General features: G+C 45.3%; 1 protein-coding gene across 7 annotated transcripts in view; it reads right to left on the minus strand.

The window, feature by feature from the left end:
* MYRIP (myosin VIIA and Rab interacting protein) overlaps positions 1-14488 on the minus strand; it is a 626131-nt gene that overhangs the window by 35741 nt on the left and 575902 nt on the right. For 6 of the 7 annotated variants that reach the window (XM_075586771.1, XM_075586764.1, XM_075586766.1 and 3 more), the window contains one exon: positions 13158-13346. The exons of the other annotated variant lie outside the window; for it this stretch is intronic. In XM_075586771.1, the coding sequence (XP_075442886.1) occupies positions 13158-13346 (189 nt within the window). The remainder of the gene's footprint in view (positions 1-13157; positions 13347-14488) is intronic. 7 annotated transcript variants of the gene reach the window in all.

The following is a 14488-nucleotide window of genomic DNA, read 5'->3' on the forward strand; positions in this document are numbered from 1 at the left end:
TTCAAGTGTTTTTTGTAAACTAAGCTGTGTATGTTCATTCTGTAAATAAATTACAATTTATTTTATCTCTTGCTTTGCTCAATCAAGGGATCCGGGTATTTTGGTGTTAAAAGCGCTGGTCTCCCGTGACAGTAAACTCTCAGGACAAGACATTATAGCAGTCCAGGACACTGACAGAATTCATTCACAGTTCAGAAAAACAAGGTTGTACGGTGCTCTTAAAACAAAAAGCAGCTAGTATGAAAATAACAAGCAAAGTCTTAGATGGAGTACCCCTCCAAGGAAAATGAGTAAGGCTAGGATATAATACTCCCAAGGGCACTTTGGATGTATAGCTGGAAAATGTAATCCCACAAGCACTGAGGTAAGGACCCACCTGCCGGTGTCCAGCATCAGAACAACATCATAGTGATAATATGGGGTATATCAACAATAAAGATCCTTGCAGCCACTGATGGAAAAGGAAAGTGGAATGAACTCACATGCAATACTTGAAGTCGTGAATTGAGGAGCCGCAGTGTCCACTTGATCCAGGGGTATAATGTGCCTCCATTGATGAAGATCAGCAGAAGAGGAAATGAGAAAACGGAGCCCTAATTCCACTGCTTGCTTGAAAAAACAGAGGTGCGTTCCCATAATAAAAAAAAAATGAAGTTTAATGGATCAAAAACAAACAAACAGAGCAGCGCGAGGATCTGGTATTTAAACATTTAAGCTGTTTTTATTTACCTTGATAAAGGGCTACAAGCCTTAAACGCGTAGGTGCTCTGTTTGTTTGTTTTTGATCCATTAAACTTCATTTTTTATTATGGGAACGCACCTCTGTGTTTTTTCAAGCAAGCAGTGGAATTAGTGCTCCGTTTTCTCCTTTCCTTTTCATTTACAGTTCAACCTACTTTCCAAGCCACAAACCAACAGTACAGATCAACTTCCTAAGATACTGTATTCTAAAATGTATTTTTGTAACGGAGTTGGTCTACGTTAATGAATTAACTCATATGTGCGAATATCTTCAAATCTGTGTTACAAACGTTTTCACTTTAGAAAAAAACATTTTTTTTTAACCTATTTCACCTGAATTTCAACACTTTTCAGCAGAATGTAGCAAAAACAGCAGTGAATGACAGTATAGGGCTAAGTGACCTTGCACATTTAATTTGTGGCAAAAACATTTAGCAATGCGTGTCACTTTTGCGAAACCTCCCCCAGCCTATTTTGCATGCTTAGCAAACCAGTAAACAATTTGCATCTCTCTAATATTAAAGAAAAATCCGTAAACAAAGTTTTGCTTGTTTAAAAGTCTTCTATGTAGAAGGCGTCTGATATGTTCTGTGGTGCTCTGCCCTAACACATCTTTCTGTGCCGGAAGATCCCTTACAGCTCATTCACTTGAATGAGCTATGGGGTGTATTTTCTGGTGCCAGAACAGAATTTATGGAATAGCGCTGCTTAGTAAATATTGTTCTGATTTAGTTAATGTAAGTGTTTTGAACATGTTTACTTGTGATTAGTCTAGATCAGGGCTGTCAAAGATATGACCAGGGCACATGCGGCACCGCCGGACCCTTCTGCCGGGGTCCGCAGACCAAGTACTACTGTCACGGCCCCTTTTATTCTCCAACATCTCCGGTATGTTTGGGTATTTATTTTTCGAATGCCACGCACTTCACCGCGTTCATGCCGCATTCATGCCGAGACAGCGCCAATAGTACTGTAGTTATCAGTGAAAGTTTGTATACAGCACGCCGCCCATAAAGTTGCACGCCCGCCGCCCATAATGTTACAGTAGCTTGCTTGTGTACCTCTAATACAGACCTCACATAACTGTGAGACTGTAATGTTGAAAACAGTTGAAAACAATTAAATAAGCACAGCGCTAATACGCTAGTATTGTACAATGCACGCGGCCGCGGCTTTAAATGCCGGGACATGCCGCATCAAACACTGCATCTGCCCACGGTTTTAAAAGTCGCGCTGAAACGGCCGCAGGAGGACTAAGGCGGCCGCCACTGTAGGACATTAGGGGAGAGCTGGTGTACGGGAAGCAGGACCGGATTGACGGCGGTGCACCGATCCCCACAGTTACAGAAGCCCAGCGCTCTTCCCCACAATAATTAAACTGATTCTCGAGGTAGAGTGCGGGGTCTCTGTAACTTACTCACCTTCTCCTTCATGATGTCTTTCAGTATTTTCCTTCATTATGGCGCTGATATGTCAAACGGAGTAGCGTCATGTGCCGTCACATTGTCATGGCAGCGCAACCCCATGGTGCAGTGTCACCATGACAACATGATGCTGCATGATGTCACAGTGTCATGTGACGTCCCGTTGTCATAGCAACACGCCACCATTTGATGTCGCCGCACCATTATGAGGGAAGGAAGACGTTGCGAAGGAGCCTTTGTGTGGGATCCAGCTTTAGTCAGGTGCAGAAGCAGCATGGAAGAAGCAGCACAAGACCCTGCCCCCTACCAGATATCGTTTCATGTGGGGATATTACGTGTGAGGGAGGGGTATTAAGAATGTGTCTGGGGGTATTCAAAGTGTGTGTGTGTGTGGGGGGTGTTAAAACTTTGTGTGGGTGGGCTATTACGAGTGTGTTGGAGGGGTATTGAGTGTGTATGTAGGGGGAGTACTAAGAGTGTGGGGCTATTACGTGTGATGGGGATACTAAGTGTGACGAGGGAATATTAAGTGTGAGGGAGAATATTAAGTGTTAGGGGAGATATTAAGTGGGGGGTATTAAGAGTGTGTGGAGGGGGATATTAACAGAGGGAAGAGGGGGTATTACAGAGTGGAGGGGGGATATAAACAGAGTGGAGGGGGATATTAAGCGTTTTTGGGGGAATATTAAGTTTGAGGGGGGAATATTAAGTGGGAGGGAATAAAAGAGTGTGTGAGGGGTGGGAACACTAAGAGTGTGTGGGGGGGTGAGTGTGGGAAGTAGGGAGAGAAATAAAGAGACGACGTGGAAGTGAGAGGGAAGGGGGGGTGAGGGAGAAAGATGGGGGGGGAGTGAGCTTAATGCTGACATCTAGCATACTGCCCAAGTACAGTACTATGTTTTATACACATATTTTGAAAATGTATTATATGTATGGCTCGAATGAAATCTAATCAGGTCCTTCATATGAAATGAGTTCAACACCCCTGGTCTAGATCTTACCAGATATCGTTTCACAATTCTGATTACAGATATGGACCTGTTCTACTGTGTTTATTTAATGACCCACATAGCACTTTGTATGTGCAGCATTTGTACGCAACGCATTTATTTCTCCTTTTTAGTTACAGCAATTGTTTAGTTATTAAATGTCTTTTGAAAAAATCATTTGATGAAAAATCTCTTTAGTACTTCATTTGTACAGAAACGATTGTTTAATCCCAAAATTGGATGCACCAACTATAGAATCTTTAACATTTGACAAGTGTAGTCACCTGATGGCTACTATTCTGCCCTTGGGCTGGCAGTAAACCCTGGTACAATCAGTAGTTGCCAGTAGTTGGTATGGGGTTTTCTCCCTTCCTTTAGTGCTGCACTCGAGTGACAACAAGGGGTGGTACATCCTGTTGTAGCTGGGACAATGGGATGCACGCCTCCTGGCTGTACGTAAGGGCAGGACCACCCTAAAGTTAGTAGTGCCCTTCCCCCTCTGAAGAAGGCAGGTCCCACAACTGGGAGCCTGAGATTGGGGCCTTCCATGTGCGCTTTCCTCCAGGGGAGAGCGAGTGTGTACCACACCTCTGCACCTGCTAGGGAGGTGGGGAAGAGCTAGGATGGCTGCGGGTGCCCTTGGCCTGTATTGGCGGTCCAGGGACCATCATCTGGTGAATCCTGAGAGTCTGTATTGGGCAGATCCTGCCTTGCTCCTGTTACTGCAGAGTACAGTAATAAACCCGTTCCTGTTTGCAATATACCTACTGCCTGGTGCGTGACCTTACTGGGGGGGGGGGGGGGGGGGAGGTAACAAGATCTACCATGGGAGATCACCTTCAATTCCTGGAGCCTGCGGCAGATGGAGGCGCTGCACTTCTAAAGAGATATGTGGGATATGAACCCCAGAAACCTGTTCCTGAGTCCCCACTACCATCGGCGGATGACTCATCCCTCCTGTTGCAAGCAGCTATATGCACCATACACCCTGTAATGGCCCCTATCTGTGATTGGGTGGGGGAAAAACTGTTACATTTTGAGGCGCTGCTGAGATATTGTAGCAGGACAGGCTTACAGCGATACAAAGCTGGAAGTAACAAGGTACGCTTCCAGAGCAAGTACTGAATGAAGGAGGGAGCCTAGATGTAGTCAGGGGGATGGTGTACCTTGTAACCTCGCACAGATGACCTAGACTGCCCTATCAGGTTAATGGTCTAGATACAAGAAGGCTATTGCTGTTCTAAGTCGCCCTGAGGTGGGTAGTCGGGATGCCTAGTAGGGGGTGTACCTGGAAGTCTCAGGAGCCCCTGAAGGAAGGGTCTACGATGTTGGCAGCCAAGAGGAGGTGACGCTCAGTACTGCATATGGAAGAACCCAGAGTACTACTAGCCAGTAGCCAGACTAAAGAACCACTGAATGCTTGTAATGGACTGCAATCGCGTGCAGCGTATCGAGATGGAGCTTTGCTAACCTGAGGTACATCCTACTCTTAGTAGATCGCAACCATGTGCTGTAGAGATCCGCAGGAAATTAGTTCCCACCAGAACCCCACAGACAGCATGGTAGAGTTGCAAACTGCAGAAACCAGTGTTGCAAGTATGTTGTGGAGTGGTGCGAAAGCCATAACCGCGCCCTTTTTGTGCTGCTTAGGACTTCTAGTCCCAACAGAGGGAGAAGACAGTGAGGACATTGTGCTTATGGGTGGGGCTACAGACGGCATGCCTGCTCTTCAGATCGAGGAGCCTGTCATAACTGCCCAGGTTCAACCAATATGTGAACTGTTTCAAAATGGCACCAGGCTTCCCGCCGACAGCCACGAGGTTGTGCTCGGTGTAGGTGCTGAACCACGTGCTAATGGGTGCACCCTACTTCAGGGGACTTGGGATCCAGGTATGGTGCGAAAACCAGGACTCCACCCCCATGATGTGAATGGCTCATCTAGGGGTCAGAGTCACGCCGTGTTACTGTAGGTCCCTCCTCTAATCTCCACCAGAGGGAGGGGGGCAGGTGATAACCAATGCTCATTGACTACCAAAGATAAGGGAGGAGTCGGAAGTGCCCGACTGCACCCATTCTTCGGAGCCAGCAGCGACGGCAGAGCTATCCTACCTGTGCTTCTGCCTCCACACATTTTAGTCCAATCAAAAATGGTGGGATGTGCAGCAGGTTTTTGTTCCCTGCCCGGGGGATACCTAGAAGTAATAACTGGGGATGCCACCCGCATGATGCGTCTATGCCAAACTTGTGCCTAACCGGGTCAAGACCTGGGCTGTGAAGCTACGTGCCCTGCCTGTGGTGCCAGCTACTTCACACCCTACCTGCCCTCGTCTACATCTTGTTTGCCTGGAAAGAGGTCCTACTTTGAAACCGGGTCAGATGATGGGAAGCTTCCTTTCCGTACTGCGGAGGCTGGCTCAGTATCCGAGACGGTTCCACCACTGGAGCCGATCCCTGAGCGAGTCGAAGGGCCGAAATCTACATCCAGCATGCGCCGCAGCTCGACCCCTATGATGCCGCAACCACCGGTGTGTGGTTCTACTGTTGTCCTTAAAGACCAGGACTTTGCTGGAGATTCCAAACGATGGCGTAGCTTAGTCTGGAAGTCCCATCTGGGAGAATTGAGCAACAGCGTAGCCTTTCATGGGAGACGAGACTCAGCGACTCGAACAGTAGCCGGACTGCTCCTCCAGTGCCAATCGGGATTCCATTATATCCGTGGAATGGTGAGGAACGACCTCCTTACTCCCAGCAGGACCCGATGGCAATGACCGCTGAAACGGTACCTTCCGGTGCCAGCCCCGATGCCGAGGACGAAGGCACAAATCTTGATCGAGATTCCGTGATGCCAGAACCTAACGACATCCTTCCGGGGCGGACGAGAAGTGGCCGATTCCCACTATGGTGAGTACCGCCCCTGCTACATTTGCTCCAAGTACACAATCTCCGAGAGGGGTTCGTAGGCATTTTCCTGGACGTCCAAAAGCTTCCAGCCCAGTGACAGGGCTACCACTCATACGTGAGACTTTGGCTGAGCACCAGAACTATGCTAAGGAGCAACCGTTTTCGCCGCCGATAGAGTCGTATATTGCCGGTATGGAAGGAGTACCACCTTGGGAAGTGGAGCAGATTAAGGACAATGTTTCTCATTTTCCTATAGAAACTGTTTTGCCTGAACCTAGACATGCCAGTAAATTTCAAACGTATGGCGAGGTGGGAGAAAAACAGGTTGAAATCTGAATTCTATTTCCAGGAACCAGTTGGAGGGGATGTTGAGCATGAGTATAGTACTGGGGATGAGGCTATTGAGTTTAGCTCTGAGGAGAGTGAGGAGAGTGAGACTTGCCCCAAAGAGGCGGAGTTGAGGGACTTTTCTGATACGGCCATTAAGGAAAATACACAGATACTGTAACTATTGTTGAGTATTTCCCCAGTTTTTAGTCTGCCTCACCTCATGCTTCCCTGCCCTGGGTTAGTGAGGTTATGGTGGACTATCAATCAGATTGGGGTATTTGTAGTTCTGAGAAAAGCTCCATGGGGTTATCCTGGCGGGATATTTCTGCGTTCTTAGATTCCATGCCTACTAACTTGCCGGGTTGTGGGTGCCCTTATGTTACCAGGAATGTCGTTCGGCTTTCGCTTTAAATCCAGTACATCATGCATGAGCAGACTACCTTAAAAGTGTTTTTCAGTGACAGTGCCCGGTAGTACAGAGCATCAGTTAGCCATTAAAACTGGAGCACTAATATAAGAAGGTTCTCCATGTTGGAGGAACCTATGTTAGCATGACAGCCGTTTTGCATGTGTATATTCAAACACCTCAACATGTGCTGTTTTCACAGAGAACTGTATATCATGCATACTAATGTGATATTCATGTGAAATGTTCTTGTTATGTTCAGGTTCATTCAAAGATAGTACCCAAAATGTTGTACCCAAGCGGGGTCGCTGGGAATCCACCAGAGGGAGTGTGTAGCCAGGTCACCTGATGGCTACTATTCTGCCCTTGGGCTTGCAGTAAATACTGGTACAATCAGGCTGCCAGTAGTTGGAATGTGGTTTTCCCCCTTCCTTTGGTACTGAACTTGAGTGACAGCAGGGGGTGGTACATCCTGTTGTAGCTGGGACATTATGTTGCACGCCTCCTGGCTGTACTTAAGAGCAGGATGCCCTAAAGTTAGTAGTGCCATTCCCCCTCTGAGGAGGACAGTTCAAACAACTGGGAGCCTGAGATTGGGGCCTTCCCATGTGCTCTTCCCTCCGGGGGAGAGTGAGTGTGGACCATACCTCTGTCTCTGTTAGGGAGGTGGGGAAGAGCTAGGACGGATGCGGGTGCCCTTGGCCTGTAGTGGCGGTCCATGGACCATCATCCGGTGAATCCTGAGAGACTGTATTGGGCAGATCCTGCCTTGTTCCTGTTATTGCAGAGTATAGTATTAAACCAATTCCTGTTTGCAATATACCTCCTGCCTGATGAATGACCTTACTGGGGGATGGGGGTGGAGAGATAACAAGTTATACTGTGGGAAATCACCTTCAAATCCTGAAGCCTGCGGCAGATGGAGGCGCAGCACTGTTAAAGAGATATGTGGGGTATGAACCCCAGAAGCCTGTTCCTGAGTCCCCACTACCATCGCCAGATGACTCAGACCTCCTGTTGCCAGCAGGTATGTGCACCATACACACTGTAATGGCCCCTATCTGCGATTGGGTCAGGGAAACACAGTTACGCAAGTATACTTTGTTCTGCCATTGTCTGAATGTTTCACCCCTTTGCTGCCAGAGGGGTTTGGATTGCTTTGCTTGTGTGGTCAGGTCCCCCTGGGTTCCCCATTGGCCCCCTTACCTCCCGATAGGGCTGGGGAGAGTGCGGCTAGGCGAGGGAGACTGCAAGAGCATTGTGGGCATTCAGGATGGCGAGTGAGTCGTCAGAGGTGCGGGGCGGCTCCCTCCACAGGGCACCATCATTTTGGAAATGCCACGCATGCGCAGAGGCGATTTGCACATGCACAGAGGATTCTGGCGGTGTTGCGGCCATTAGACTAGATGGCGCGTAAGCGGTGGCCATTACCTGCTGAGCTCCGCAGGGGAACTACAAGCCCCATAATGCACAGGGGCTATATATCACATGGGCACGAACAGCCAATAGGGCTGCAACATTCACGGGAATTTTTACATTTGACACTCTGAGGACCGTGCCAGTATGAAGAGGGAGCTGGAATAAATAGGTAGTGTCTAGGGAGCTATGCTTCCCTGGACTAGGCCTAGTTTACCCCCTCTTAGGCCTAAGGTAGACCCTGAGTCACTATAAGATTGTGGCTGCTTCAGGGGCAAGCCCTTTAGATAGGGACACTGTCCCAATTAGCATCTGTAGTGTCAGGGACACAGCGACGAAATACAGTACCTGTGATTTGGGCTCAGACCACCACCGCAAAGCAAAGACTGTTAAGGTGGGACCCTCCAGCTGGATACCACCCCACATAGAGGCGGACGCCATCGCTTATGGTGATGGCGTGGGACCGGACGGACCCCTGTCTTTAGTTGGCGATACCGGGTGCTGGAGCAGCCAGCAGGTATCACACAGACTACAAGTGCACCAACTATATACTTTACTGTGGACAGCGCTGTCACACACTTGGGGTGGGAGAGAGACAATTGGGGCTGGACACTTGGAGACTGGTGCCCCCTGCACCCAAAGTACAGCTCAACCCAGTTATAGCGAGGTCCTCGGGGGCCACTCAATCCGACCGCACTATAACCGGGGTCGCGCTAATTTTTTTTTAAATGGCCGCCGCGTGCCTGATCGGGAGGAAGGGGGAGGATGGGGGGAAGAGGTGGAGTGAAGCGCCGGCAGCCTACACGTCCCCCCGCAGCCACCATACTTCCTCCAGCATTCCCCGCACTCCCCTCACACTTCCCCCAGCAGCCTCACTTCCCCTAGCAGCTGCACAACGATCCCCCACCGATCCCCCCCGCCAGCAGCTCCGCATCGATCACCCCCCCAGCCCCGCACCGATCCCCACACCAATCCCCCAGCCCCGCGATGCCCCAGCAGCTCACACCAAAGGTAGGGAGGAAGGGGGGGCGGCTGTGTGCATGCTGTGAGAGTGTGCTGTGAGTGTGTGCAGTGTGCTGTGAGTGTGTGCAGTGTCCTGTGAGTGTGTGCAGTGTGCTGTGAGTGTGTCCTGTGAGTGTGTGCAGTGTGCTGTGAGCGTGTGCAGTGTGTGTGCGTGCAAAAAATAAATAAATAATTAAATATTCGGGGTCCATGCTCAAACTGCGTTATAAGCGGATCCGCGTTATAGCGGATTGCGCTGTAACGGGGTTGAGCTGTATTGTGGAGGTATTGTATAGCCGTGTACATATGTGTGTGGTGTAATAGTATCACTTGCTCTACGTATAAGTTGCATGTTTAGTAAACCTGTTTCCATATACTGCATGTGTATTATTGAATTGGTTCTGTGAGGGGGGGGTTATCCGGTACTACCCGGATCCTTCGCAGGTGGAGGAGCTGTCACCGGAACCAACCAGGTACACCCCAGGCTCCCAGCAGCAGAGGTTCAGGCCTCCTGTGAGCCTACAGGTAAACTGCCCCCCATTACACTCAGTAGCAGTCTCATCTCCCAGAGGGTGGGGGAAACAGCGTTGCACTTGCAAGAATTGTTTTAATTCGATGTATTTTCAATATGAAAAGTAAAGTATGTTGTCATCCCCGAAGAAAATTAAAAACAAAATTACAAATAAAAGACATAAATCACCCATACCACCTATTTAAAAAAAAAATAAAAAAAAAAAAACATGTAAGGTGGAAAAGCATCCTAGTAGGCTTATTAAATTCTATATCCCTCAACATAAAAAAATGTCATCTAAATTTGCCTGAGAAAGCTTACATACAACAATGCATACACTGCAATGCTGCAGACGCACTTACTAGTATTCCCTCCTACTGTCTCTGTACGTTCTCCCTACCTACCAATTAGATTGTAAGCTCCTCGGAGCAGGGACTCCTTCCTTAATGTTACTTTTACAGTATGTCTGAAGCACTTATTCCCATGATGTGTTATTTATATTTGTTATTTATATGACATGTATTACTACTGTGAAGCGCTATGTACATTTTATGGCGCTATACAAATAAAGACATACATACATACATATGAAAAATATATTATTAAATTAAGAATGTGATTAGGTAAAGAACCAAACGCGGTTTTGAAATATATGTGATAGTGGGCAAGAGTGTGGACAAAGTACGGTAGCATGGATGGACACTGCCTAGTTACTGTACTTGTGTAGCACTCAAGATCAACCACAGAAACAATTCCTGGTCAAATAATGGCTTATAGATAACGTGTTACAAATAAATACAAATTTGTGCTTATGTGCACAGCTTTAAAAGGTATTGATAGATTTTTTTTAAGCAAAAATTATGTTGCAAATACTGTATATATTAAAAAAAAATGTGAATACATTCTATATATGTATCTTATATTCATACTGTTTAACACTATTAAATAAAGCTTAAATAAAAAATAAATAAAATCACGCAGAAACCACATGTTAATTGATGCAGCTCTAATTAGCTACACACTGTATACAGTACTGTACACTATAACTACAAATGAAGCGTTTGCTACATTAATAATCAGCATGCTTTATGTAGCATTTAAAAAAATAGAATTAGACCCGTTATCTGAGTGTGGGCAAGCCACTTTCTCACTCTGTATATACAATGGTGTGAAAAAGAAAGTACACCCTCTTTGAATTCTATGGTTTTACATATCAGGACATAATAACAACCATCTGTTCCTTAGCAGGTCTAAAAAATTAGGTAAATACAACCTCAGATGAACAACAACACATGACATATTACACTGTGTCATGATTAATTTAACAAAAAAACAGCCAAAATGGAGAAGCTATGTGTGAGAAACTAAGTACAACCTTACTGCTTCCATAGGAATTAAGATGCTAAGTAGCAGACAGGTGCTGCTAAACAAATGCCCTTGATTAATTGATCATCAGCAAGTGTGACCACCTCTATAAAAGCAGACGTTTTAGCAGTTTGCTGGTCTGGAGCGTTCAGGTGTGTGTTAACACAATGCCAAGGAGGAAAGACATCAGCAATGATCTAAGAGAAGCAATTGTTGCTGCTCATCAATCTGGGAAGGGTTATAAGGCCAATTCCAACCAATTTAAAGTCCATCAATCTACAATGAGAAAGATTATTCAAAAGTGAAAAACATTCAAGACAGTTGCCAATCTTCCCAGGAGTGGACGTCCCAGCAAATTCACCACAAGGTCAGACCGTGCAATGTTCAGAGAAATTGCAAAAAAAAACAAGAGTTACATCTCAGACTCTACAGGCCTCAGTTAGCATGTTAAATGTTAAAATTCATGACAGTACAATTAGAAAAAGACTGAACAAGTATGTTTTGTTTGGAAGGGTTGCCAGGAGAAAGTCTCGTGTCTCCAAAAATAACATGGCAGCATGGCTTAGGTTGCAAAGTTGCATCTGAACAAACCACAAGACTTCTGGAACAATGTCCTTTGGACAGACGAGACCAAAGTGGAGATGTTTGGCCATTATGCACAGCGCCACGTTTGGCGAAAATCAAACACAGCATATCAGCACAAACACCTCATACCAACTGTCAAGCACGGTGGTGGAGGGGTGATGATTTGGGCTTGTTTTTGCAGCCACAGGACCTGGGAACCTTGCACTCATTGAGTCGACCATGAACTCCTCTGTATACCAAAGTATTCTAGGGTCAAATGTGAGGCCATCTGTCCGACAGCTAAAGCTTGGCCGAAATTGGTTCATGCAGCAGGACAATGATCCCAAGCACACCCGCAAATCTACAACACAATGGCTGAAAAAGAAAAGAATCAAGGTGTTGCAATGGCCCAGTCAAAGTCCAGACCTTAACCCGATTGAAATGCTGTGGCTGGACCTTAACTTAAGAGCCCCGTGCATAAACAAATGCCCACAAATCTCAATGAACTGAAGCTACGTTGTAAAGAAGAGTGGGCCAAAATTCCTCCACAACGATGTGAGAGACTGATAAAGTCATACAGAAAACGATTACTTCAAGTTATTGCTGCTAAAGGTGTTTGTACAAGCTATTGAATCATAAGGTATACTTAGTTTTTCACACATGGCTTCTCCATTTTGGCTTTATTTTTGTTAAATAAATCATGACACAGTGTAATATGTCATGTGTTGTTGTTCATCTGAGGTTGTATTTACCAAATGTTAAGACCTGCTATGGAACGGATGATTGTTATAATGTCCTGATATGTAAAACCATAGAATTCAAAGAGGGTGTACTTTCTTTTTCACACCACTGTGTGTGTGTGTGTGTGTGTGTGTGTGTGTGTGTGTGTGTGTGTGTGTGTGTGTGTGTGTGTGTGTGTGTGTGTGTGTGTGTGTGTGTGTGTGTGTGTGTGTGTGTGTGTGTTGTGTGTGTGTGTGTGTGTGTGTGTGTGTGTGTATGTGTGTGTGTGTGATGTATATATATATATATACAGTATATATATATGTTTTGGTGCTTATCCCATAAAGTAAAAACAGACCATACGATACCGGTTGCAAAACGACATCAAGGGACAGCACGCAGGTAAGTAAATCATACATTTTCTATATTTGATAGAAGACACAAAAAACGACGTTTTGAGAAAGGTCCCACTGGGGGACCGAAACGTCGGTTTTTGTGTCTTCTATCAAATATAGAAAATTTATGATTTACTTACCTGCGTGCTGTCCCTTGATGTCGTGTTGCAACCGGTATCGTATGGTCTATATATATATATATATATATATATATATATATATATATATATATATATATATATATATATATATATGTATATATATATATATATATATATATATATAAAATCTATGTTTACAAAAAATCTAATTAATCTATAATTATATGTTCTTTCTGACTATAAAGAAAAAAACGAAATAAAATCAAAGGAATCTCAAAAGTTCCAGTCTTACATTTTCTTCCAGTTTGGTGAGTTGCTCATCTAGTCTGGCAGGGTCAGCACCTATAGGTAAAGCCCCTCGATCATTCGTATTTGCTGGGGAATCCCACGGATCTGTGGATCCTGCCATCAGTTCCTCTGTGGCATTGATGACCTTTAGGACCTCTGTTGATATGTTGCAGAGAGACACCGCAGAGTACTTCTGTTTATGTTCACGAGTAGATGGGGACAAACAACAGCAGAATGTTAGCAATGACGCAAAAAGCTTTAATGTATTGAGGCGTAGAGCAGTATTGTAAATCTTATTGTGAAGTGTATGATAAATAGTTGTAAACTGGCCTACGGCTAAGTGAAAGTAATACACGTCAAAGCTCTAGGGGAATCTTTAAATGCTTTAAGGTTCATATTTTTTTCCTTCTACTCCTTTATCAGTGATGAAAAAGGAAATAATGTTTCAGAAAACAATGTATTTATAGTTGAATGAAAGTGGTTTTCATTAACTTTTCATAAAGGGCAAACCTGGAGCTCTCTGATTCACTCGAAATGAACAAGCAAAGCTTTTCAAGCCAATACAAATGCACTCTATATAAATACAACAGTACTAAAAAAGTCCTGTGTGATATACACCTTTTGCTAGCAGTTATTTGCTCCAGAATTGCACCACTACTGTACAGTATTAACATACAGTTGAACCCATTATAAAGTAAAACTGAGCATGGAACATGTAAGCAAGAGTTTGTTTTCCACATAAATAGATTATCACTGAACAAAAATAGTAATTGTCTGCATATTTTGTATACAGTATTTGTATTTGCTTCTAATAGTATTTTAGCTTTACGTAGATCACATTGAACAAAAATAAACACTTCTCATTTAAATTCAAGATAAAGATGTGAACCCTTACTTGCACAGACCTTAGTCTCTTAATGAAACCTACTTAGGTTTTCTGTCTAACCATAACCCATTTCTCCTGTCTTTCTTAACCCTTTGTCAGCAAGACATGGGGAACTGGCACTCCAGGAATCTCATGACGTAGAGACTGTGGGCTGCTCAACACAGGGTTTTTTTTGTCACTTGGATCACGTCCCGCGTTTTCATGGACTGCAGGATGCTATCTGCCCATTGGGGAAAGGGGAGGAGGGCTCTTCCTATTTCATTTCCTGCAAAGTGCTCCCCCTGGTTAAGTGACTGCTAATGGAAGCAGTGATGTGAACGCACTGTGCCAGAGGGCCACGACCACGACCACGGCCACGACCCCTCCGGCACTCAAAGCGTTAAGCACAATAACTTGTTTTTCTCAGCCCTGCGTAGATCCTCCATTATCTTTTCCACACACACTAGTCT

Source organism: Ascaphus truei, chromosome 2 (genome assembly GCF_040206685.1).
Source record: "Ascaphus truei isolate aAscTru1 chromosome 2, aAscTru1.hap1, whole genome shotgun sequence".
NCBI classification, from domain to species: Eukaryota; Metazoa; Chordata; class Amphibia; order Anura; family Ascaphidae; genus Ascaphus; species Ascaphus truei.